The 26,200-nt window shown below is 50.9% G+C and overlaps 1 protein-coding gene across 13 annotated transcripts in view; it reads right to left on the bottom strand.

The window, feature by feature from the left end:
• Positions 1-26,200, bottom strand: part of SCN5A (sodium voltage-gated channel alpha subunit 5) — a 94,740-nt gene that overhangs the window by 32,369 nt on the left and 36,171 nt on the right. For 6 of the 13 annotated variants that reach the window (XR_004287236.1, XM_032350129.1, XM_032350212.1 and 3 more), the window contains 10 exons: positions 24,812-25,042; positions 23,209-23,272; positions 21,684-21,825; positions 20,960-21,157; positions 19,580-19,759; positions 18,362-18,733; positions 13,576-13,708; positions 12,387-12,625; positions 4,240-4,413; positions 2,630-2,986 (listed from right to left, as the gene is read on the bottom strand). Coding sequence is in view for 12 of the 13 variants with exons in the window: in XM_032350129.1 (XP_032206020.1) it covers positions 2,630-2,986; positions 4,240-4,413; positions 12,387-12,625; positions 13,576-13,708; positions 18,362-18,733; positions 19,580-19,759; positions 20,960-21,157; positions 21,684-21,825; positions 23,209-23,272; positions 24,812-25,042 (2,090 nt within the window). In the remaining variant the exon portion in view is untranslated. Of the gene's footprint in view, positions 1-2,629; positions 2,987-4,239; positions 4,414-12,386; positions 12,626-13,575; positions 13,709-15,640; positions 15,854-15,924; positions 16,107-16,636; positions 18,155-18,361; positions 18,734-19,579; positions 19,760-20,959; positions 21,158-21,683; positions 21,826-23,208; positions 23,273-24,811; positions 25,043-26,200 lie in introns of those variants that run through there. The other 7 variants (XM_032350056.1, XM_032350295.1, XM_032350366.1 and 4 more) reach the window with 7 other exon arrangements.

The following is a 26,200-nucleotide window of genomic DNA, read 5'->3' as shown; positions in this document are numbered from 1 at the left end:
GGTTTAAGAAGCAATATACATTCAGGAGGACAGAATGGCAAGGGGAAGAGGCAGGATCTGGCATTCTGTATGGGGAGAGGATCACTTTTGACACCTGTCAAAAGTCAAAATGTCATCTTTGGTTGGCAGGGCACGTGACATGATTCAGGGTTGTTGTCTACACTGACCTCTGGCTGAGTCCCCAGCCTCGGCCACGCTGGCCTGGGCCCGGCCTGCCTCGGCTCCCAGTTGCCCACCTTGCTTCCTCCGCCCTCACCTATGCCTCACGTCCGGGTATCTGGGGCCCAGGCTAGGGGATAAGGTGGAGGGGAGTGGTACGTGAGCAGCCCTGTCCACCCCGACAAGAACACCAGCTCCTCCTTTGTGGCCTGGTGCCCAGGTTTGGCTTCTTCCAGTGCTTTCCCCTTCAATCAGGCTGCTGCTCCCCAGCCTCTGCCTGATCATGACTTCCCATTTCAATGGCAATCTTGCTTCCACCCACGCCCGACAGCAGCCCAATTCCTGAGGCGACCAAGGAGGGGGCAGCATGGGCTGTGTTAGCTTCCCTCCTCCAGCAGCCTCTAATCTTCTCATGCCCAGGCAGATCCGCTAGGAAATGGCAGGGCTGTGTGCATGAGGGCAGCGGGCCTGGCCCTGGTCTGAGAGCCTGGCGTACTCATAAGCTTCCTTAGAATACATAGCCTTGGCCCCTGGAGCAGGGCCAGGGCTGAATGAGGCTCCAGCCCAAGGGGCAGCCAGTTGAAGATGTGGAAGAGGGTGCAGCCCAAGAGCTGGATTCTGTTGGCACTGTGCACCGATGCCCTGCCACCTCTCTGGGCCCCACAAGTGGGGCTAGAGACAGCCTGACCACCAACTTGGCCTGGGCCCGCCCTTGCATGGTTAGGGCACATCTGGAGGAGAACCAGGGAGGTTTGGGGAAGGGATCTGTCTGGAAACTGCAGCCCCCGGTACTTGAGGCCTCTATGAGGTGATGGGAGTCTATGCTGTCCACACTGGCAAGAGTCAAGTCAAGCAGGTGTGAGGTCTGATCATGTGTGGACCACCTGTGTACCCAGACAAGTAGCTCCACATCCACAGTGGACACTGACTTCTTCCTGAATCACTCACTTGCCTCCACCTGAAGCTTTCCAAAGAAGGAGCTTTCCAAAGCTCCTCCTCTGACATTGGGGTTTTTGATCTCTCTCAACTGCAGAATTCCCCACATTGTAAGGTACAAGGCAAGAGGCACCTGTCCTAGGATGCACAGATGGCCAGGGAAGCAAGGCTGGGTCCCTTGTGACAGGGTAGCTCGGACTCCCCCACGGCTACCCAGGGTGACATACAAGTTCCCATGGATCCTGCCTTATCTGGACCAACATTTACTGCACCTGTGCTTTGCTCCCTTTGTTCTTTCCCACTCTAGTATCACCAGTCAAGTCTACCCCAAACCTTCGTCTAGGAAGCCTTCCTTGATTTCCCCGATGGTGGGGATCAGCACCCAAGGGATACTCCTTAATGCTTCTGATCATTCTGACCAGCTTACGAGTTATTTCAGGCCTGTTTGAGCTCTCCATCTCCCCACTCTCCAGTTGGTAAGCCACGGCAGGGCCACATTCAACTCTGTATTCCCAGCAGTTCCTGCCATAATATTTTGCATGCAACAGGGGCACAGGAAGTGTTTGTTAAGCTGAACTGAAAACCTGTGTGATAAATTATTGAACAGTAAGTGACTAATGAAGTAGATGGTAGATGAGTAAATAACTAAGTTAATGGATATTAAATGAGTATATAATGAAGAAACAGGTACCTAGGTGGGTGAATGAATGAAGGAGCAAATGAGGAGTGATGGAAATGGATGGATGGGTCAATGAGTGAGTGAGTAGAGAGCTGGATGGATGAATGGGTAGATGAAGAAGACTGGTGAATGAGTGAATGGACTGTGGGTTGACGGATGGATGTGGGGCTGGATTAGTGAGTGGAGGGAAAGATAAGAGAATAAAAATATGGGTGATGAATGAATGGATAGATGGTTGGGTGGATGAGTGAATGGGTGGATGAATAGGTAGGGTGTATGTGTGTGTGTGTGTGTGTGTGTGTGTGTGTGTGTTTATGAATGAAGAGGGGTTGACGGATGGGTGGTTGATGGGCAGATAGATGATGGGTGAATGAATGGGCGGATGGATATGAGAATGAGTAAGTGGGGAGTTAATGGTTGGATGGCTGGGTGAGTGAGTGAGTGAATAGAGAGGAGGACTGGTAACTGAGTAGACAGATTGATGGAGAGGTGGACAGAAGCATGGGTGAATTGGCGGGTGGGTAACTGATGAGTAGATCGATGGCTGGATAGGAAGATGCATGGATGAGTAGAGAGATGGAAGAATCAGTGGATGATGGAATGGTGATAAGTGCACAGATGGATGAGTAAATGGGTGCATAAGTGGGTGGACGAATGAATGGATGAGTAGATAGACGGAAGGATGGATGATGAATAGGTGGACAGATGGGTAAATGGATGGATGATGAGACCGATGGATAAATGGACAGTTCGATAGCTCACTGAGTGAATGAATGGGTGGATGGAAGGAAGTTAAGGGAATGGGCAGAGGGTTGACCGGTGGGCTGGTGTATATGGGGCCACTGGCCAACTTACCACGAGGTTGCCAATGACCATAACAAGCAAGAAGACGAGCAGGCACAGTGACTGCCCAGACACCTCCATGCAGTCCCACATGGTCTCGATCCACTCCCCACAGAGGATGCGGAAGATGATGAGAAAGGCGTGGAAGAAGTCCATCATGTGCCAGCGGGGCAGCAGGCCCGAGTCACTGATGCGGTACCTCTGCTCAGAGTAGTTTTTGCCGAAGAGCTGCATGCCCACCACAGCGAAGATGAACACGATGATGGCCAGCACCAGCGTCAGGTTCCCCAGTGCCCCCACCGAATTTCCGATGATCTTGATGAGGGTGTTCAGGGTGGGCCATGATTTGGCCAGCTTGAAGACCCGTAGCTGGGGAGGGAGGTGTCCTTGTGAGGGGCTCTAGTTCCTGCCGCCCATGGATACCCTCACCCCCTGTTAGCTCCTACCTGAAACCCCAGGGGGCCCTTGGACACGTGTTTCTCCAGAAGCACACACTGCTCTTTCTCTCTACAGCCTGAGGGCAGCTCCGCTGGGCTCAGCTCTGAGTCAGGTCAACATCTCCAGCTTCACCTCCCCAACTCAGCCTTGCTCTTCATCCCCATACCAGCTTCCTACCCGCCCCAGGCTCACTGCCAGGAACTTCCCCTAGACTTCTCCAGCATGGAGTGTTCTTCTTCTTCCAGACTCATCTTCATCAGGTCAAACCATCTCTGACTTGCCCCATTCCCTCCAACCTTCTCTCTGCTCAGTTATCACAGAAAAGGGGGGCAGATGCTTAGCATTTATTGAATACCTGCTGTGCCAGGCCTGTGCTTAGGATACTCACGTCATTCAGAGCTTCCGACAACCACATGGGGTAGGCACTGTTATTGCCTCCTTTGGCAGGTGAAGAAGCCAGCCCTTCTGGTGGAGTAACTTATCTGAGTCCATTAGTTCATGGCAGTGGAGTCAGGGTTAGAACCTATAGCTTGGACTTTCTCTACTGCCTCTACCATCCTGCCTTCCAAGCCTCCAGTGAACCTAACAACACTGCCCAGACTTCCACCAGGAAGCCTTCCCTGACCTACCTCCAGCCCCATGTGTGGACCTCTCAGGCATTCTGCACTCCAAGAGTGGTCCAAAGACCAGCAGCTTTGGCCTCACTCGAGACCTACTAAATTAGGCACTGCAGTTTAACAAGATCACCAGATGATTTGCGGGCACATTAGAGTTTCCAAAGTGCTGACTCTGAAACCAGCAGGCAGAACCCCAGGAGAGCTGTTGGCAGGCCTGGCTCCACCTGTTATTTGCCATGTGGCTTTTGGGAAATTCCTTTCACCTGGCGTTTAGTCTCCTCATCTGTGGAATGGGTATGTAGTAATACTAGTTCCTCTCCTGGGATACTACGAGGGCTAAAGGGGGCATGGTGAGCCATAAAGGGCTTTGCAAGTCATCAGGATGGCCATCCCCATAGCTTCCCAGAAGGATATCTCCTTTCTTGCCCTTCCCCAACCACCCGCATCACCAGCACTGGGGTGCCCAGCAAATAGCTGTTGGGAGAAGGCATGATGGATCACAGTAGGGCGTTGCCTCAGTGCCCTAGGCCCCCTCCCTTCCCTCCTGCAGAGGGCCCAGCTAGGTACCAGGCGGAAGGAACGCAGCACTGACAGGTTGCCCATGCGGGACAGGCCCAGCTCCATGAGGCTCAGGATGACAATGATGCTGTCAAAGATGTTCCAGCCCTGCTGGAAGTAGTAGTAGGGGTCCAGAGCAATGATCTTGAAGGTCATCTCTGCGGTGAAGATCCCCGTGAAGACCTGGGGTGGAACAGAGAGACCGGGGTTCCCAGTGTTTGGGCTGGAAAGACCATCGGGCCAGGAGGGGTGCCCCGCTTTTTGACTCTTGCTCCTGCGGGAACCCCCTCCTGGGCTGCCAGCTCTGACTGCACCTGGCTTCCAGTGGGTGCTTGCTCAGCCATGGACCAGGCCCCCGGGGACATATGCAGCCTGATGTCCCCACTCCCTCTTTGGCTCGCCACCCATGATCTGCCAGCATGGTCCTCAGAAACAGCCAGGCCCATCTCAGGCCCTGCAGAGAATGATAGCTCTAGGAAGCACCTGGGGGCAGGGGAGGCTGAGGTGGGGGGTATCACAACCCAGCCTGACACCCTCCAGTCCCTGTCTCCACAGGAAGCACTCTTACTCTTCATGTGCCAAATACACGCATTCCCACGAACACTCACGGCTTCCGTGTCTCAGGGCCTCTGCCCATGCTCTTCCTGCTCCATCTTGTCCACACACTGGGGTGGTTTATTATCTGCTTTATTATCTCTGTAATAACAATCACCCAACTCTTCTTGAGGGCATGACCACATGCCAGTCCTGGGCTAGAATGCAGTGCATATGCCCACAACCCACGAGGAAAGTATCATCATCCCCATTTTACAGGGAAGGAAACTGAGACACTGAGAGGTTAATAATTTGCCTGAAGTCACGTAGCCGGTACATCTGAGAACGAGGAAATGAACTTAGGGTTGTCCTTCAAGATTTAGAGCAACCCCCTCTTTCCTTCTGGAAACATTCCTAAGGTAGACAAAGGCTGGGTTTCCCTCCATTTGTTAGACACAGTTTGGAGCTCCCCAGCCTGGGCCAGCAGAGTCCTGTGGTCAAGAAGCCCATCATGTGGTGGGTCACGCAGCTGTGACCATTTCCAACCGCTCCTCAGTGGGCCAATAGCCTGGAGGGGCCCACGGTTTCTGGAGGAGGGGACGCCCTAGGAGGGTGTGGCTGGCAGGAAGTTGGACCTGCTTCCGAGGCCTTCTTGGATCTCAGGGGGTTGTTGTGAGGGTGGGGAGGAGTCATTGAGGTCTTCTGTGGGTGAGGGCTGAGGTCGGAGGGCCAGACCATCCCTAGAGATAGCACCAGGCCTGTGAGGGAGGAGAGGTCAGAGACAGCGAGACTGAGTAGCTTGCTGGGGTCGGCAAACAGGGGTGATCACCCAGGCCTCGGCAACCCCTGTCCGGGGCTCTGTTCTGAAGGGAGGTAAAGGTAATTCCTAGGCAATGCAGGGATGCCTGCATTAGCCCTTTCCTCCTCTGCTCATATAAGGCCCTGTGGCAGTGGGCTAGGGGGCAGGGATTGCTATGGGCCTTGGGGTAGGGCACCAGGACGGCTGGCGGGGGGCTACCACGGCACTGCCACACTGGGCATCACCGGTCAGCCAGCCCTCGTGAATTCAGGGATCCGCTCAGGGCTTGTACCCAGAGAGAACTGTTCTCTCACCAGCTGGGGTCTTACAGAAAGGAGGGCCTGACATCTCTCGGCCTCAGCTTTGAATGCCTGGGCTCCCTCCTGTGTGGGGAGGCTGGGGTTCTTCTCCCATTTCCTCAGCACCCCAGCCTGTCTCGGGGTTCTATACCCATAATTTTTCCATCCCTCTGACTCCATCCCCTACTGCTCTTCCAGCCTGTCTCCTCACTGTTCCTTCCTCAGGGCCTTTGTACCTGCTGCTCCCTTTCCCTTGCACCATCTCTGCTCTCCCCATTCACAGGGCTCACTCCCTTCAGGTTTGGGCTTAAAAGCCACCTAATGGATGAGGCTTCCTGATGCTTAAAATCATGGCCCCCTCCCACCAAACTCCTCCTCCCTCTTCTCTGCTTTATTTTTCTTTCCCTCACTTACCACCATGTAACAAACTGTATATGTAGCTACAGATTTGGCTAGACTGTAAGCTCCACAGGAGGGACCTTTTCTGTCTTACGTTACAAGAATGGTGCCCAGCCAGTAGGCAACCACCCAATATTTGTTGAATATAAACATACAAATAGCTGGGCCTCGGACCTTCAGCTCCTGCGTGCCCTGTGTCCTGTCAGCCACACTCCCTGCCCTGGGTCTCCCTGAGAATCCCTAAGGGTGGGGCCTGCGAAGCCCCTTCCCCTCACCCCTGCCGGCCCTCTGGTCTCCCTCATCACCTGTCTGAGGACCCCAGGGTAGGTGTGTTCTTAAGGCTAGTTCACCAGACCCATGAGTGCTCACATTCATTTCAGGGACAGGAATGAGTGTGAGTACTCAGGAGAGATCCCGCCTCCTTTTGCCCAAGTGCAAATCTGTCTTGGCAGTAAGAGAGCACATATTAGTTGGCATTGGAAGTCAGAAGAGCAAGATAGCAGCAGCTCTTGGGGAATGCCTCTTGGGGGAAGTGATAAGGAACCAACAACACCTGGATGCTTGAATCTTGAAGACCCCTGACCCTGCTCGAGCAGAACCTGTATTCTGACTAGATACCCAGATTCGAAGTTTGAGAAAGGCCATTGGTTCTCAAATGTGGGGCACTTTGGAATCACCTAGGGAGCTTTAAAAATACAGATGCTTGGGTCCCACTCCCAGAAATTCTAGTTAAATTGGACTGGAGGACAGCCCAGGAGTTAAGTGTTTTTTGTTCTTAATTTCCTAGGTGATGCTAGTATGCAGCTAAGCTTGAGAACCACTGATTTATAAGGGCATAAGTTTTGGTGCCAGACTCCTCCTTCCAAAGGACCAGCCCAGGCTTTCTAAGGCCATGTGATCAAAGCCTGTTGGTTTAAAGACATGTAGAGAATGGCGGCCAGACTCAGTTTCCAAAGCTGGGTCTGCTGCTGTGTGATCTCAGGCCAGTTTCCTCATCTCCCAGAGCCTTGAGTGTCCTCATATGTAAAATGGGGATAAGGACGGCTCCATAGGAAGTTACTAAGAGTTAGAGCTAATGGATGCAGAGCAGATGCTCCCCACCACAGGCCCATTATTGTTACCATGGCAGCATTTATTATAACTGATGTGAGAAGCCAAGAGTGCCAGCCCAGGCAGGGGCTGCCTTCAAACAACTCTGCATGTTTTATAGGCTCACTGGGATCTGGCAGGCAGAGACTGGAGGGTGGGGACCCACTTCCCCTGACTCTGGGCAAGAGGGCCACTGAGCAGCACTGATGGTAGCTTCCCAGGAAGTGGGGGTACTTTTGGGAAACTTTGAATTCTCCTTGACCATATTTCTTTAATATCTTTTATGTAAACTTGCTTTCGCAACTTAATTCCTGGGAACATCCTTCAATGTCAATTAAAAATGATCTACAGCATCTCTTTTCTCCTTCCTTCCCCTCCTTCCTTCTACCCTCCCTTCCTTCCTCCCTTCCATCCATCATTCCTTCCTTTCTTCCTTCCTTTCTTCCTTCTGCCCTTCCTCCCTCCTTCCCTCCCTCCCCTTCCTTCCTTCCTTCCTGAATAGTTGTGGAATATTCCACTGCACAGATGTGCCATAGTATTTCCCTGTGATGGGCCTTCTTTTGTCTCTATTAGAAACATTACCATAATAAATATCCTTCCACATACTTGTTTTAAAACATCTTGCCCAATTCTTTTCTTAGGATAAATTTCTGGAAATGGAATTGCATAGTCAATGAGCATTTTTAGAGATTCTGACACATACATTTTAATTGGGCAATGGCTGGAGATTGAAGGTTGCACAATAGCCTATCTTTGCTGCGACTTGCTTTGAGGCATAAAATGTGGTCATTTTGTAAATGTTCCATGTATGATTTCTTTAACTACTGGGTGTTGTGCTCTGTACATTCATTAAGTCAAGCTTTTCATTTCTGTTATCTAAGTCCTCTAGATCCTTGGTGATCTTTTGTAAGCTTGACCCGTGAGTTATGAAGGGTAGTCTCCCACTAAGATTGTGGTCTTGTTAAATAGATCTTTCTGTCTGCTTTATATATTTGGAAGCTATGTAATTTAGCGCATTCAGGTAGAATGATATGTTCCTGGTGAGTTGTTCCTTTCATCTTTATTTTTTATATCTCTTTATCCTTTAATAATACTTTTTCTTTAAAGTTTATTTTGTTTTATATTAATATAACTCCATCAATTTTCTTTAAAGTATTTGCCTGTTCTATTTTTTTCCCATCTCTTTTTATTCAATCCCTTTTAGGACTCTGGATCCCAAAATATACTCAGGTACCTTCTGTAAAAAACATATAACTTCATTTGATTTCTTTACCAAACCAACAATCTGTCATTTAACTGGTGTCTGTGGTCCCTACCTTTATTTATTATAATTCCTGGTATATTTGGACTTCTGTTTTTATTTTATTTTGTATCTTGTATTTTTTTCCTCTTTGTTTTCTTCTATTAGATTGAGTTGTAAAATTTCTCCATTTTCCTTTCTTCTGGCTTGGCAATTAAGACTTCCCATCCCTATCCTCTTAGAATACCCTAAAAGTTTTAGCAATCAGGCTTGAGTTAAGAGTGTCTAAGGTACTATTTCAGAGTGTACATGAACTTCAGCCCCTCTTACCTCCAATCCCTGCTCCATGCCTATTTTATATGCTACTCCTGAAGGGAGGGCCACTGAGCAGTGCTGATGGTGGCTTCCCAGGAAGTGGGGGACATTTTAGTTCCAATGTTTTAGTTCCTACTTTTTATACCCTGCAATCAGCACTCTTCTTATTCTTGTGTTTACAGTCAATGCTTGCTTAGCTTTACCCACATTCTTACTAATCCTTTCAGGTTCTTCTCAAATCCTGTTTCTGCAATCATTTTACTTCTTTCTGACGTACAGATTTTTGTGTACTTTGTGTGTGTGTAGACTCTCAGTAATCAGTGTCTTTCGAAAATGGCAGGACAATGGATACAGAATTCTAGGGTGTCCACTGTTTTCTCCCAGAACTTCGGAATGATTATTCCACTGTCTTCTGAATTTTGTTGAAGCTACTGTAGAGTTTGCCATCTATCTAACTGTTGTTCCTTAGTAAGCTATCTTTCTTGTTTTGGTTGCTGTATGATGTCTTTGTTTTTTACATTCATGGTGTCTAGATATTTTATTTATCCTGTGAGGATGTGATGTAATTCCTGAATCTAAGGGTTCATTTCTTTGATCAGTTCTCACCTATTCTTTTCTTGAACACTCTTTTGCCCTCATTGTCCTACCTTTTCCTTTGGAACCCCAATCAGCTGTGTGCTTGACCTCATTCTGACTCCATGTCTCTGAACCTTGATTTCATATTTTCTATCTCTTCATCTCTCTACATTCTGGGAAACATCCTTAGATCTAAAATTCTATTAATTTGATTCTCTCCCTAGCTATATGAATGTGCTATTTGATTTATACATTGAGATTTTAATCTCAGTGGCTATATTTTCCATTTCTAGAAATTTCATTTGGTTCTTTTCCAAAGCTGTATTATTCTTTAATGTTTAATTCCTTCTTCTATGTCTTTAGTTATTATGAACATTCTTATTTTATAATCTGTATTAGTTATATTATGTGACGTTCTTAAGAAGATAAGCCTGTGTGTGTGTGTGTGTGTGTGTGTGTGTGTGTGTGTGTCTATGTCCATCTGTCTGCTGACTCTTCCTCATAGTGGTTTATTTCCTTGTGTGTTTTGTAATTTGGAGAATATGCTTGACCTGGGTTAAAAGTATGTCTTTCCAGAGAAGTTTTGTGATTACTTCTTGCAGGGACCCCAAGATATCATAGGATCCATTTTATCTGTTAAATTTTTAGGCACTGGTCCCAGAAACACTGAGCTATAAATTTGAACTCCAAATCTATATAAGGCCAAATTCACAGTCACAAGCTTCCAGAGGTTACTTTTCCCCTCTTCTTCAGCCCTGGCTGAGAATGACAAGCTTCCTTTATCATTTCCCAATTTCAGTGTCAGGAGTTTTTTTCTGGTTAACCATTCTACTGAAAATAGGGTTATATTCTTATGGGGCTACTCAGTTCCAACCCTTACTCACATTGTCTAAAGACCTGCCTTGTCTCTGTAGTTACACTAAAATCCAAGTCCCCAGATTACCCAAATCAGCAATATTACCTGCTCTTGGCTCCCACCAGGGCAACTACAGAACCGTTTCACATGATTACTGCTATGGTTTTTAAGTTCCTCTTTGTTTCTGACACTACGGGATTTTTGTTACTTTCTCATGAGCTTTGATATGCATTTCAAAGAACATTTGCTGTATTTTTAGTTGCTTCCTAGTAGGGGACTTTTCAGGTTTTTTGGCCCACAATGTTAGGAATAGAAGTTGCATTTGTTCTTCAGATGATGGGTTAAAGTTCAAATTTACTGATCTTCTCTTTTATGGAAGTGGTCTTTAATGACATGCTTAGAAAGATTTTTTTCCCCTACCAAGATTATTTTCCCATGCTTATTGTTGTGGTTTTGTTTCTTTACATATAACATTTAAACCATGGAGAATATATTAACTTCAAGACAATCAAAACCTTACACAGTAGCAATAAAGCTATCCAGATGAAATAAAACAAAGCAATATTCCAAGGACATGACCTCTAACAATAGAACCCCAAGTTTAATACAACTTCAATTCAGTCACAGCTCAGTGATCCAGGGAAGCCACCAGAGATCTTTATCACCTTGACTTGGGCTCAATGCCACCCAATGGTCACATTCCTATAAAACCACATTCAACTGCAAACCTACATAGCCGCCACCTGAGGACCAGCCCACACAAGGCTGGCACAATTGCGCCATGAGACACCTGTAGACTGTAATAGAGCTTTCCATTCTGTTTGCATATAGAAGGAAAGAAAGTAGATTTATAGCAAAATGGACTCTGGTTTGTGAAAAAGAATTGAAGAATTGAAGACCCCGAGAAAACGATCTAGAGGTCTAGATATGGAAAGTAATAAAGGAAAAAAATCCTCACACTCTGCAGCATAGGAGACCTGCCTGCCTGGGGGGTCACCTGCGCCATAGGGACCAAGATAGGGCTGGCTCTGCAGTAAGAGGAAGCTTGGACTTCTGCTTCTCTTAGCAATAGCCTTCTCTTCCACCCAACCTCAGTGATGGTGCCGGAAGCTCCTTTCAGAAGCCACCAGGCTCTCTGCCAGGCTTGACCCGGGATCCCCTAGAGAATGGCTGTCTGTGTTTAACTGGGCAGAGCCAGTGGGGCCCTGTCTCTTAGACTCAGGAGACAGTAGTCACATGCCCAGCTCTGTCACCACTATGTCACTTCTTGAGCCTCAGTTTCCCATCTTTAGAATAAAGAGGTAGGACCTGATTTGATCTCAAGGAAAAAAAAATCAGAATCAGAACCCAGACGTTCTGACTTCCAGGGGCAGCCTCTTTAATAACAGCAACAGTGATGATAACCACAGACCACAGCTATCATTTATCTTGAGTGCTTACTGTTTATCAAACTCTGAGCCAAGCCCATTATACACATTATCTTATTCAATTCTCATTAGCTTCCTATGAGTTTGCAATTGTCATACTAATTTTACATTTATTAAATTAAACAAATACTTATTGTGCCAATGACTGAGAGTAACTAATTTGCTTGAGGTTACATAGTTAGTAAGAGCTGACTCAGAATTCAAATCTGGCTTTGCCTGATTGGCTCAACTACACCCAACTATCCGTCCATCCATCCATCCTCTCTCGTCCATCCATCCTTCCCCTGAGAGAACTGCCTCTTATTGCATACACTCTCCTCTCCCAGTACTAATTGCCATATCTCACATCCCTGCACATTTCAAGTTTACCCTCAACTCACTTTTGCTTTCCAGCCCTTGGGCATCTTTATCCCCAACTCGCTCCCAGCTATAGCTCTCATCTCCTTAAAACCTGATCCTGACCCTTCCTGTTCCAAGATTCTTCCACGGTGACTCCCACCTTCAGAAGATCCTTTTGTGCTCTGCATCACCCCCCCTCACTACCCATGAAGGCTGTGCCAGCTAGCCGAGAGTCCCTCACACCAGGATGACCATCTGAGAGTGAACTGCTGGCAGCCCTTACCAGGTTTCCAACCTGCAGCATCTCCTCGAATTCGGTTGTCATGTTGTAGTGCTCCAGAGCCATGAAGAGTGTGTTAAGCACGATGCACATGGTGATGGTGAGGTCAGCGAATGGGTCCATGACCATGAACTTCACTTTCTGCTTGATGGACAGCCACAGTGGGCAGCACTCCCAGATCAGGTAGCGCTGGGCAAAGCGATGCCAGCATGGTGGACACTTGCGGTGAGACTCTTCCAGCTCTAGGGGCAGGGGCAGCCAATGAGCTGGTTTGATTTTTGTGGATTGACTCACAGATAATTTGGTATCCCAGAAAAGATGTATGACTTAGCTGGGGAGACGGCAGGGCTCCTTCGTGACAGGGGGACCGTGAAAGGGACAGGGAAGGCTAAGGGAAAATGTGGCTTATGACCTGGCCCCTTACTCTGGAAATAGGATAGGGGAGGGCCACAGGGGCAGGAGGTCAGGATGGATGTGGGGACAACTCGGGCAAGACAGATTATGACAGATAGGGGCTCTCTTGAGACAACAGTCTCACACAGACATGGGGACACCTGGGGAGGACAAGCTGAAAAGGACAAGACAACATCTGAGACAGGCAAGTTTGGATCTAAGGACACCCAAAACAAGAAGAACAGACATTGGCATCTGGGACATGTTAGGACAGATGGCAGGTGCCTGGAACAGGCCAGAGAAGATGTGAACACATATGGGACAAGAGGAAACAAGATGGGGGTGGTGGTGCCAAGTTCAGACTGGAATGCCTGGGGGCTTCCTGGGGGGTACTGGCTGGGACAGATGTGGGGTGCCTGCTGCAATAGGGCATAGGCTATTCCAGCTGGGATAGCTTCCTATCCCAGCTGGAATAGCCTGGGGTGGGCATGGAATGGGTGGGAATAGGCTAGAGCTGGCATGCCTGGGCCAGGATTGTTTCGGGAAGGCATGAGGATGCTTGGGAAAGGACAGGGTGAGACTGGGAAGCACCCAGGACAGTCCAGGACAGCTGTGGGGATGTTTGGAAGAAACACAGACATGGCTTGGGAGGATGAACAGGCAACAGAGACTGGAAAGTCTGGGCCCACTGTGGGTATGTCTGAGGCAAACCTAGAAGCTGGGGGATGCTTGGCTCAGGTCAGGTTAAGTGGGAGGGGGCAGGAGTGGGAGCATTGGAATGACATCAGGGGAAGCTGACCTTCCAGGGCGCTGGTGAGGACACTGACTGCGCTGAGGGCCCGCTGCCGCTCTCCCGGCTCCTCGAAGCCATCCATGCACGGAGCCTGGCGGTTCAGCATCTGGGGCTGGCCCGGCTCCTCCGACGGGGTGGTCTGGGAGCAACCAGGAGATATGCATCAGCCCGGGAAGGGGGGGTCCTCCTGAACCTGGGGCAGCTGCTGGGCCTGGAACAGCGGTCCCGGACTCAGGATTGGGGTGGGGGTGGGGTCATGGGGAGACAGGATGGGGGTCTTAATGGGACACGGATGCTGGGTTTCTCTGCTCCCAACTCCTTCCCTGTTCATAACTTCCCCCATCTCTCTTGCCAATCATCATCTCCATCCTCCTTTCTTCACTGTCTCTCATCAGTGGTAATTCTTGAGTGTGGACAGGAAACTACATGTACCAAGTTCTATTAACCAGATGCTGTCATTGTACATTAGTACATGCAAAAACAGTCTGGGAGTCTTAACTGACCACAAGCTCTCTGGAGTCAAGAGCATAAAGAAACGTAAAGGAAAAAAAAAAAAAAAAAACAACCCTGCTCTGAGGTGACATTAATAGAAGCATGAAGCACAATGCTTAGACATAGCTGGTGGGAGCAGCTGTGGAGGCAGTTTGGCTCTACCTACCAAGAAAATTTTAAATTGGCTCGGCAATTCCTCATCTAGCCATCTAACTTCATAAATAATTATACACGTGCACCCAAAATATATATGCAATGATGTTCATTGCAGCATTGTTCTTCCTCCCGTAAAAACAAAACCAATCAATAGAAAGAATATTAAAATCAATTATGGATACAGTCTGACTCTGGACCCTGATACAGACACAAAGAGAGGAGGCAGTCCCATGTGTGTTCCCATGGGAGCACCTCTGAGACAAAGTTTGATGAAAAAACAAGCAGAAGCCCTGAAAGATACACACGGAACCGTCAAGGTGAGGATATCTGGGTAATGGGATTGTGGCGGGGAGGGGGAGCAAAGGAGAGGGAGAAGTCTTCCTGTGCTCATACGCTTCTGCACTGTGGGATTCGTTGTCATTGTGCTGGCATCATTTTTGTAAGCAAAAGAGCCAGATCTGCGGACAGATGTGGTGTGTCTGATAGAAGGAGGTGGTGGCAGGAACTCTCTAGGCTTACTCAGAGCCCTGTCTCCCAGTACAGGGGGTAGGGCGGGGCATGAAGCCTTCCCATCAGCGTGGCCCTCTATGACCACAGTGCAAGAGCTTGAGCTGGGGCTGCGGAAGGCATGGGGCTGTTCAGTGTGCAAGTGTGAGGCCCTATGATCTCTGTAGGTCAGAAGGAAGAGGGGCCTAGGTTACCCAGGGAGGCAGAGTCAGGACTTGGGGTGGTACCAAATTGATCTGCACTCCAGTTAAAGTCAATTTTTGCCATTGGTGGGACTGCCCTGAAATGTTGCCTAGTGAGGGAGTGAGCTCCTGGTCATGGAAGTATTCAAGCATTCTACCTCCTCCTCGACGGTGATAGTCTGAGTTATTATTTAGTAAATATTTCCTCATTGCTCTCCCACTGTGGGGAAGCACCCTTCCCTGTCTCACTAATGACACACTGGCTTTGGCTCCAGTAATCATTTATGAAAACAGTTTCCCCAGGTAGCTGCCACACGTTCGACCTAAACCTCAGCACTAAGGCATTCAGAGCAGCCCTCAGCCTGACCCATGGTGAGGAGCCAAGCCAATGCGTAGCCAGAAGCAGAGCTGCCCAGCCAAGCCCGACCTAGACCAGCCAAAACACAGGCATCGGGCAGGTAAGTCAGTGTGAGAATAAAGGCTTATTTTTAGCCACTGACTTTGGGCGTGGTTCGTTACACAGCATTATGGAGCAGGAGCTAGCTGTTACACTGCACTAGTGCATGCTATCATCTCTTCCATTTTCCCGACACAGCAGAAAGGGATTCCCTTAAAAAGGAAATCAGGCCACTATAATCCGTGCCTCCCCTCTCCCCATGCTTTCCATCTAACTCAGAGTAAATTCAAACCTTTTATTACCTACGAGGCACTGTATAGTCCAAATCGTAACTCACCAAAAGTGTTTCTGTATCCCTCCTAGCTGTTTCCATCACACCTGACCCTGCCTGGCTCTCTCATGCCTCCAACACGCCAAGCCTCCTCTCCTTCAGGGCTTTCGTACTTGCTGTTCCCTCTGCCTGCAACACGGTTCTTCCACATCTTTGTAGCTGGCTCTCTCAAATCATTTGCCTGCCAATTTTAATATCACCTCCTCAGGAAGGACTTCCCGAGGATTCTAAGAGCCATCCCCAACCCCCCACCCCCAGCAACTGTCTGTCCCATGACCCTTACTGCTAACCTGGAAACGCTGACCGGTTTGCCATCTGTCTTCCTGACTACAAAGTAAACTCCACGATGCTGGCGCTCATCTGTTCTGTTCACAATATCCCTGCAGCCTCCAATTCAATGTGGCAGGCTGGCATTGGACAAATGTTGGCTGCATGGATAATTACTTGAGAATCAGAAGGCTTAGATTAAGCTCTAGCCCTGCCTCTAACTAGCTAGATGAGGGTACGGGGTGGGGGCCTTCTGGGCCACATGTTCTCCTGTAGACAAAGGAAAGTTTCACCCTCTACCCCCTTGACTGGGATAAATTAAACATGAGCTGTCTGGTGGGCTGGCCCTTCTTCCCCCCTCTTATCTTGGTTGAGTGCCCACTACGTGTCCCACACTATGCTCTGTCTTCAGTTTTAGAACTGGGCAGACAGGCCTCACTGGGGACCCGGTGGAGGCAGAGAAGGCATTCCCCCGGGCCTACAACCCGCTAATCTCTTTAACTTTACAATATTTCCATCTTGGTCTGATAATTCCTTTAACTTCGCAAATAAGCCCCTTAGTCAGCTAATCCCTTTGAGGTTACAAATGGGCCCGGCAGAAGTGAGAAAGGGTAAAGTCAGAGTGTCCGGTAATGAAGTGTTTGAACTTGGATTCCTTCTGACATGTGCAGCACAATGAGATGATTTTCTCCCTAATGAGATTAGGAAATTCTATTAGTGTTCTGGGCTGCTGACCTGATTCCACACATGGGCTGAGACCTGCAGGAGGGCCTAGGCCACTGGGATTCAGTGTTCCTGAAAGGCCAGGCCAGAAGTCCCACTCTCCAGGTGACTGCCAGGGCCTTCCAGGAGCACCTGGAGGGGGTGGTCTGCCTCCAGTGCTCTCTCAGGACCCTCTCTCTGACTCCATGCTCTAGAGGACTGTGACTGCACCAGGAGTCTTTACTCCTTCCTCCTCAGTAATAAAGGGTAACAGATAATAACAGCAATGACTCGAACATGAGGCAAGTACCAGTCTAATCACCAGACAGGTCTTAACCCTTTTAGTCCTCACCACAAACTGTTGACGTGGATATTAATTTCATTGCCACTTAACCAATGAAGAAATTGAGGCACAGAGCGATTCATTAACCTGTGCCAAGTCCCGCAGCCAGAGTCCGTCTGAGCTGGAGCAAAACAGCCCATTTGGCTGTGAGCCCTCTCTCTTCAGCCCCACCTTCCCAACCAAGGCTTCCTGTCTTATTCTAGCTTCCTCAGGAAGTCTCTTCTCCTCTGTCTCCTGTAGGCCTTGGGTATAAACCACACATGTGCCCTTTCCCTGGGTGGGCTGCTCTGGGCACTGTGTTGGGGGTAGGGGTCAGCAAGGACACTCCAGGGCTGACTGACTGATCTGAGCTCTGGCTGGCCTTTCATGCTCTGCCCTGTCGCTCTGCTGCCTTTTTGATGATAACTCCAACAGCTTTCGCCTTTGTTCCGTGGGTTCCAGCCATTCTGACCTCATGGAATTTCCTTCAATAGGCTGGGCACTCTCAGGGCCTCAGTGCCTTTGCACTGGGTGCTCTTGAGGCCTGGAACATGCTTCCCTCAGATGATACAATGATGGTGTATAATTATAACATTATCACAGCATCAACATACTCATGATGTCCTGATTGCTGTACCCATAGGAGATAGCAATCTGAGATGGGTGTTTTTAATTCATTTTACAGATGACAGACACACAGAGAAAGAAAGCAACTTGCCTACGGCCATCCAGCTGGTAAACTATGAGCTGGAATTCAAACCCAGCTTGTGTCTAGAATCTGGGTGCTGTATCACCCCCCACGCCCAGCTGCAGAAAGCAGCCTGGGCTCCCACCCTTGCCTCCTTTAGGTCTTTGTTTAAATGCTTCCTAATGCGTAAGGGTTCCCGCTCCCCCGGCCTTACTTGTGCCCTCCCACAGCACTCATTACTTGTGCTAATGTTTACCATTTTGCAAAGTACTGAAATATTTAGGCTTGATAAATAACTGTTGTCCAGAATGCCCTAAGTATCCCCTGGCTATTCTGGCCTCTTTCCTAGAAGCCCCCGCATTGTCCAAGATCCAGCAACTCCACGGGCTAACCCCTGGCACACATAGAGCCTTCAGGATACCAGTCCTGTGCCACGGTGGCATCTCAGTACCTGGGCCTTACCTGTTGCTAAATATTTAACTCTCTTCCGTTTATCAATATTATACACTGTATAGATATATATACCTATTTTTCTTCTTTGATGTTTGCCCATCTGCCTCCATTATCAAGAAAGTTCTACGAGGGCAGAGAATTTTTTTGGCCTTTTTTTTTTTTTCCGCTCTTCACCCCCAGAACCCGGCATACAATAGGTGCTCAGTAAATATTAGGTGAGAATTTTGGACCGGTCACTGGTGACCAGTTTCGGAGACCAGATCTGGCCTGGGGCTGCATTGTGGGGCTGGCTCACCGTGTCTGGGGGGCGATCCAGGATCACAGGGCGGAGGAGGTGGCTCCCTGGGGAGGTAGCCTCAGGGTCACCTGCCCCCAGCAAGGAGACCACCCCGTTGCAGTCCACCGTGCTGTTCCTTTTACCATTGAGGGCGTGACTGAGAGCCGAAGTCCCCGGACTGAGCTGTCCCTGGGCACTAGGCCGGCGCAGAGGCCAGGGCACCAGCAGTGACGTGCGGTGGCTCTCACTGTCCCCCGCTGTACTGTTTTCATCATCTGCAAAATCTGTCTCTGAGCCCAGGTCTCGCCTGCGAAAGGTGAAAATGCTCCCGCGGCTGGAGCGCGGCTTCATGGATGTCCTGCTGAGGCCATGTGCGCTGCTCAGACGATTCTGGGGGCACAGGGAGAAGGCACATGACCAAGCCAGCTCTTCATGTGCTCGCAGCCTGTCCCCTGTGGTGTTCTTGGAGACCGAGACTGAGAAGTTCTCTCACAGCAATGAGAGTTGGGTTTTTTGTTTTTTGTTTTTGTTTTTTGTTTTTTTGAAGTAGGCTCCATGCCCAGTAGGGCTTGAACTCATGAGTCTGAGATCTAGACCTGAGCTGTGATCAAGAGTCAGATGCTTAACTGACTGAGCCACCCAGGTGCCCCAAGCATTGAGGGCTTTTGTTGGCCCCTCAGGAACTGGGGTTGGCGGTGGGGTGTGTGGGGGGGAATTGCTGAGTTAAGCTGTGTTCAGAGGAGGGGGTAGAGACAATCCTGCCTCATCTAGGGCTTCTGCTCCCTTAAAGCTTGTGCCTCTTGGGCTTTGAGACTCAAGCTTGCCTGTGCCTGAAGATGTGCCTATGGCTGGGCAGGGGGAGAAGGAGGCAGGAAAGCTCTTGGTGGTACAAACAGGCCTGGCCTGAGCAGGACTGGGGGCCATCAGCCATGCACCTGACTCATATGGCCATGTCCTTGGGCACCCAATCCACACCACAAGGTGTCCCCCAGTCCCAACCCCAGTCCCAGTGCTGGGGACTTCACAACGCCCAAACCTAGCTCGTCTCTCTGCCTAGACCTCCTCCACTCCAAGAACAGTCATGGAAAACAGGAATGGCCTGGAGTGGGTTTAAGGAGACTTTCCCTGAGGAGCAACCATGGGGGCCTCTGATGGCACCAGGGGTCCAACATAATGGGCTTTTGATGCCAAACCCCCCCCCCCCCCGAAAGGGCCAGAGCCACCGCTGGGGATTACCATTGCTTTGGGACCATCTTCTGAGTCGGACTTGGGGAACCTGTCATCCCCACACTCCTCTGTCCCTGAAGACAGTCTTTTTCTCCTCTTGCTTCTTCTCTCATGGGTGCTTATTGGGGCTAAAGGGGACATCTCCAAGGAGCTGCGGGACACGGTGTCCACACCCCTGATGGTGAGGGCCTGGAAAAGGTGGAAGAGGGATGAATTTGGTCATTGAGACTCTGTGCAGCCTCAGGCTACGGCAGGCCAGACATCTCTCAGTATCTCACTTTCCCCATCAGGAAGTAGACTTGCACACTTAACTGCCGACAAGGGTATCATGGAGACATGAGCTCAAACAGACCCAAGATGTTCTGACAAAAATCAAAGTCCAGGGAAGAGGAAATAAGTGGCTGAGGTGGGTAGCTCTTGGAAGAGGGGAGTGTGAAGGACAGTTGAAGGGGGAGAGTTGACAAGCAGAGGAAGTGATAGAACTGGAGGGCAGGAGATCTTCTAGAAGCTTCCACTGGCCCAGACTGGTGCTGAGGGTGGTGGCCTGGGGCAGTGAGAAGAAAGTGGATGTCTAACAGCTGGCTCAGTAGTTAGCCTGCAGCACCTGTGTGTGGGGCTATGGGTAACCAGTGCTGCCATGCTTACTTTCTGAGCTGGCTCAGGCCTCCAAACTTGACCTTCCTCATCAAGCTACCAGAAGGCATCCCTTGACTAGGATAAACTCAGTGCATGGACAGGTGGTTCTCTTTTATTCAGCATGCACTAGGCTCCTTTAGCAGGAGCTACCACCTCTACCCAGAGGGCACCGTTTTCTCTCAGAAGACACCATGGTCAGAGGGAACACTTCCCTCAGCAGGCCCCACACTCACAGTGCCCACCTGTACCCAGTGTGGACCATTTTCACCTAGCAGGCCCCTCATGAACAGGCATTGTCTTTACCCAGGTACCAAATTTTTACCTGGCAGACACCATAGTCACATGAAATATCTTCACCCAGCAGATGCCAGCTTCCAGCAGGAACTGCCTTTCATCTAGCAGATGCCATACTTAAAGGTACCAGCTTTACCCAGCATGCCTCACATCCACAGACACCAGCTTTACCCAGCATGCATCACACTCGCAGACACCAACTTTACCCAGCACACACTATGCTTACAGGTACCAGCTCTGCCCTGTAGGCAGCAGGGTTATAAGCACTGGCTTTACCCAGCAGGACCTGCCTTTTATCTAGCAGATGCCACGTTTACAGGTATCAGCTTTACCCAGCAGGCACCAGCTTTACCCAGCATGCACCAGGTTTATAAGCACCAGTTTTGCCCAGCAGGTTTATAGGCACTCACAGTTAGGAAAGGGCTTGGCTTAGAGGCTCCTTGGCTGGTGCTCACCCACCTCATGCTCTTTCTTGAGCATCTCCATGGTCTCCTGGAAGCGCTTTTCTTTCTCCTCGGTCTCAGCGATGGTGGCTTGGTTTTGTTCCTCGTAGGCCATGGCAACCACAGCCAGGATCAGGTTCACCAGGTAGAAGGAGCCCAGGAAGATGACAAGCATGAAGAAGATCATGTAGATCTTCCCTGCAGACCTCAGGGTCTGGGGGAGTAAGGCGATAAAGGTTATCTTCACTGGGACCCCTTCTAGGTCATGGTCATGGAATTTCAAGTTGTTCAGTCTGCCTGTGCCAAGGGTTCAAATGGCCACAGCCTGGGGAGGGAGTAGAGCATATCCTATCTCTAGAGGTAAGTGTCCTAACCTATAGAGCAGAACGACCTACACACAGGGGATAGTGTCACACCCAGAGGGAGGCAGAGTGTTCCAATCAACAGAGGAAATGTTGCATGCATAGAGGGGACTATGCCATCACATAGGGTGAAATGTTGCACTCCCAGAGCACAGTGTCCCACAGAGAGGGATGAATACTTGTTTACCAGCAAAGTTTCTTTGCTGTGTCCCATCCCTTAGACACAAGGTCCCTGTCTCTTTCTCCTTGAGTCTCCCCCAGCTCTTGCCAGTGGAGAAGCTGCTGGGGCCACTTCTGGCTAATCACCTGTGCATCCTGGTCCCTGATGTGGGTCCCCAGCCTGTTCCTGGTGTTTCTGCTGCCCGGGCACCCATGTACCTGTTGGTAGAGGCGCTCCCAGCAGTCCTGAGTCATTAGGCGGAAGAGTGCAAGGAACGCCCAGGCGAAGGAGTCAAAGCTGGTGTAACCATGGTCAGGGTTGTCCCCTGCCTTTAGGCACCGGTAACCCTCAGGACATGTCCTGCAGTCAGACACACAGACTCTGTTCCATGATGTGAGAGCCCCCCCCCACCCCCGCCAAGATGCCCTCTGGGCCTGACTCTTATCCCTGGGCAGCCCAGCACATGCCCCAAGGCTTCGTGAGGCTGAGTTCCACAAAATTAGTCCCACACTGCTTGTCCTGCTGCCATGACTTTTCCTGCCGTGCCTCCCCCTTGGGACACCATTTCCGTCTTTTCTCTACCCATCTGTATTCATCTTGGCCTTAATCCATCTCCCTTCTGCCCACACGATACCCATCCCTGCTGCTTATATGAATGACCTCTTCCCTCACGGAGGAAGTGCCAAGGACCTGGCTCACGGTCTTTTCCTCTGGCTGTTTACCCCACGGGGAGATGAACACAGAGCTGGTATGTGGTGCAGATAGGACGGTGAGGCTTGGGGGAACAGTACAGAGCTGAAGAGCATGGAGACCAGGGCAAATGCCAGGCCACGGGCTTGAAGGATGATGCGGGGGTGGATGGGCCGGGGCCTGGCCATGTCTGGAGAATGTGCCCATTTGCACGACGGTGCACACAGGCGGAGTGAGGCGGACTGATGTTTCACAGAGCCAGATGGGACAGCCTCTCTCCCAAAGATGGACCACTGGGCTGGATTCACGAGTGTGAGAGACAGAAGGTTTGGGGAAGGGGACTTGGCAAGCGGGAGGAAACAGCCTCTGTGCCTTGCTCATGTCCTAAGACCCTCCAGACAATCTCTTCAGCTACAAGAAGGGCTGAAACTTCCTACTGAGATATGTGGGACTGCAGCCCCACAGAGCCCCTCCCTCCCCAGACTCACCTGGGGTCTGGGGAGGGAGGGTCCCGCCCTTCCCCAAACAGTGTCACGGTCACACTGATCCAGACCCCATCTGTACAGAGTCCTGGGAGCTGCCCGTGATTACGGGGCATCTCTGGGCACCCCACTCAGGCTGCAGTTGTGAGCTCTGCTGGCCCTGAGGAGAATTTAGGCTGCTGGGGAAAGCCACACTTACTCCTGACCCAGAGGACAGATGCATAGGGAAGGAGAGAAGACTGGAGTGGAAGGGAGCAGCCCTGGGGGGCTTCCATGAGGGAAAAAAGCCAGGACTGGGCTGGCAGGAGGCCCTGGGCTCTGTCCCCCTCCCTGCAGATCTGAGCCCTCATCTGTTACTGCCTCAGAGCTGCCTCCCCTGTGGTGGGGGTGGGGTGACAAGATGCCAGGGCCCCAGCAAGGAACAGAGGCAGGGGAAGGCCTGGGGTCAAGGGCATAAACTGAAAGCACAGTCAGCTGAGAAAGCACCGAGGAGCGGGGGCCCTCGCCTGCCGCCCTCACCTCACCTCACCCTTGCTGGGTGAGGTGGCCCTGGGGGGCGGGTGCCACATACCCGGCATCAGAGCTGTTCCCACACAGTAACACGTCAGAGGTGCCATTCTTCAGCAAGTAATTTCCTGAAAGAGGAACAACTGATGGTGAAGGACATGTGTGGCCCAGACTCCCGGGGTTCCCGCGCTGTGCCCAGGCCTCTGGGGAGGCAGAGATGCCACTGGTGGTCTCTTCTCTGCCCCTGTCCTGACCCCTACCCTCTGCCTGGCCAGGCCTGATGCAATTCCAGCTGCTTCTCTGGCCTGCCTTCTGCTCCCCCTCAGACATTCAGCTGCCAGCATCCCCCCAGCTCCTGCAAGACTCAGGAAGTCCCCACAGGGAGCTTCTGTACCCTGCCCTGAGCCACTCAGGAGGACACCCAGGGCCAAGAGAGGCCCTGAACTGGGAGGCAAGGGTCTAGGCAGAGACCCATCTTGGCTACTGAGTCCTAGCATGGTCTTGGCAGGCTACTACCCAGCTCTGTCAGGGTCCACTTCTTCTTGCAAGAGGTACAAACTATGGTCACCGTGGTGATACTGTGGTCTGCTCAGACAGGGCTGGGGCTGGACTCGGTGACATATGGAACACCCAGTCCTGTCCCTTACCCTCTGGTCATCACTCACCACTACTGGCCTTAGTTTAAGGCAACAGTTCTCAAACTGTGGTCCCTAGCCCAGCGGCAGCAGGAAATCAATGGGGACCTGCTGAGAAAAGTAACTTCCCGAATGCTGCCCCAGAGCTACTGACTCAGGAACCCCGGTGGTGCAGCCCAGCAGTGCTTTCTGGAGCCCTCCAGGTGACATGTGGTGCATTCCAGGTACATGCGGAAGTTCTGGAACCACTGCTCTTTGGCCACAGTTGAACCATAAGCAAATGGAATCCATGAGTTGTGGTCTGTTTCTTTTTCCAGCATGGACTACTGTTGTAGGGAAGAAGCCCTAACTTCAGAATGTCCCTGGCCTGGAATCTGGCCTTACACCACTGTCTACCTTTGAATCAGACTGATGGCATTACTTAAGAGAGGTGCTGGCCATCAGCCTGGAAAGCAGAAAACCACATATCAGTGAAATGACAGGAGCAGCTCATGTGATTTTGTACAATCACTGAGCTTGCTCTGACTCTCTCTCGGGGTTCTGGGGGGCATGTGCATGGGATTAACATTCTGGCAGGGAACACAGAAGCTGAATGCACCATCCCGTGCCCCACAGGTGGGACGTGCTCTCTGCAGCCTCACAGATTACCCCAGCGCCATGTCCCATGCCCGCCAGCACTTCTTCCCAGGCAGGTAAGCTGGTCTTCTCCCCATGCCTGATTCTCTAGCGTCCATCCCCGCCTCTAGCCACGGCAGCTGCCATCCCTTGTCTGCCTCTCCAGCTAACTCCATCCTTCCTTCTCCTCAAGTGTCCAGCCATCTAGCCTCAGAACTCTTGAGGGCAGGCCCAAAGTCTGCTCCCCTTCTGTCCTCTCTTAGAGCTCCAAAGGGTAGGGGCTGGAATCCCTGAGCAAACCTCTGGTTCTCCAGGGGCTCAGATAGGGCTTGAATGGCCACTGGGAGGAGGTCTGACCTCTAGTGAGGCCCGTGTGGCCTTATAAAGCCCTGCCCAGGCCACAGAGTGAGCCTGCACCTGGGTCGTTGAGGTAGAGGTCCAGTGACTCCCAGACTAGGCCATCAGCCTCCACAGAGCCATTGGTGTCGTTGAGCGTCGTGAAGTTGCGGACACACTTGTGCCTCAGGTTGCCCATGAAGAGCTGCAGGCCGATGAGAGCGAAGACGCTGAGGCAGAAGACCGTGAGGACCATCACATCGGCCAGCTTCTTCACAGACTGGATCAGGGCCCCCACGATGGTCTTCAGACCTGGGGAAGGCAAGAATGAGCAGGGGGGTAACCACAGGCCCCGTGCTCCCTGCTCCATTGGGTGGGGGCCGGGCCTGAGGGGGTGCTGGGAGAGGTGGGCAATCGTGAGGTGGGGGCAGGTGAAGGAGGCCTCTCTCAGGTTTTCCAGACCAAAGCCCCCATTTCCTCCAACACTGAGATTGCGTCCTGATTCTCCCAGAGGCAGTCAGAAGGGCCCAGGCCTCTTTGCTCTCCACTAATCACATAGGAAATGGGAAATGCTGCTTTCCTGAAGAAGAAAATGCTCAAAGCCTGTCCCCGTCTGGCTGGTCCCAAGGTAGACCTTTAAATGTAATCTGTGGGAAGGACACTGAGTTCCAGGCCCATTCTCAGGCAATGGAATCTCCCTTGATCCTTGAAACAGGGAGAGACAAGCCATTCCTGGTAGAGGAATGTGGTGTGTTCTTGGAGGACAGTGGGGGTGGAAATCAGGAGGTCTGGCAAGGGTATGGTGGGTAATGCTCTAAAGCGTCTGCTCTGGCTAGGGGCCTCCTTTTGGAAAAGCTTCAAGGGCAGGGAAGGGGTTGACCTGTTTTGCATTTTCCTCCCCTGCCCTGTCTGTCTGGGACCCATCCCCTTCCAACCCATTCCCAAAAGCCAAGGCCATGATGTGTTAGTTGCACGGCCCAGCTCCCTGCAGAAGCCAGCACCACACAGCGAAGTGATAGAAAAGCACGTGTAGACGCCTTTGGTCTGACACTGAGCTATTGTCCTATGACAAGTCTGAGCAGAGCATTGGGAGGAAGAGGGCTTCTCTGCCAGCAGCAGAGGCCTGCCTCCTGCCCCCACGCCCCACCCCCCAACCAAGCGGCCAGATCTCAGATTAAGCTCCATCCATCCATCCATCATTCAGCTGGTTAATGTGTTAGGAGCACCTGTGGTGGCCGTGCCCACAGCTGCTGTGCCCATGACCTCGAGACAGGGAGGCAGCAATGGGCAACCACGGGATTGGGGAGGAAGTCCTCCCACTGTGCCCCAGCACTGCTGCCTGCCCACAGCTCAGAGGCACTCAGTGTACTCGGTAGAAATTGTCCTGGCAGATGTTGGTAACTGCCCTGGGCAGGGGTCTGGGCCTGGAGAGGTGGTGGCGGTAGGATCCCTATTCTGTAGCTCAGCATA

The sequence above is a fragment of the Mustela erminea genome, chromosome 1 (assembly GCF_009829155.1).
Source record: "Mustela erminea isolate mMusErm1 chromosome 1, mMusErm1.Pri, whole genome shotgun sequence".
Classification (NCBI taxonomy): Eukaryota; Metazoa; Chordata; class Mammalia; order Carnivora; family Mustelidae; genus Mustela; species Mustela erminea.
The sequence above is the reverse complement of the archived record's forward strand: the minus strand, read 5'-3'. Positions and strand labels throughout refer to the sequence as shown.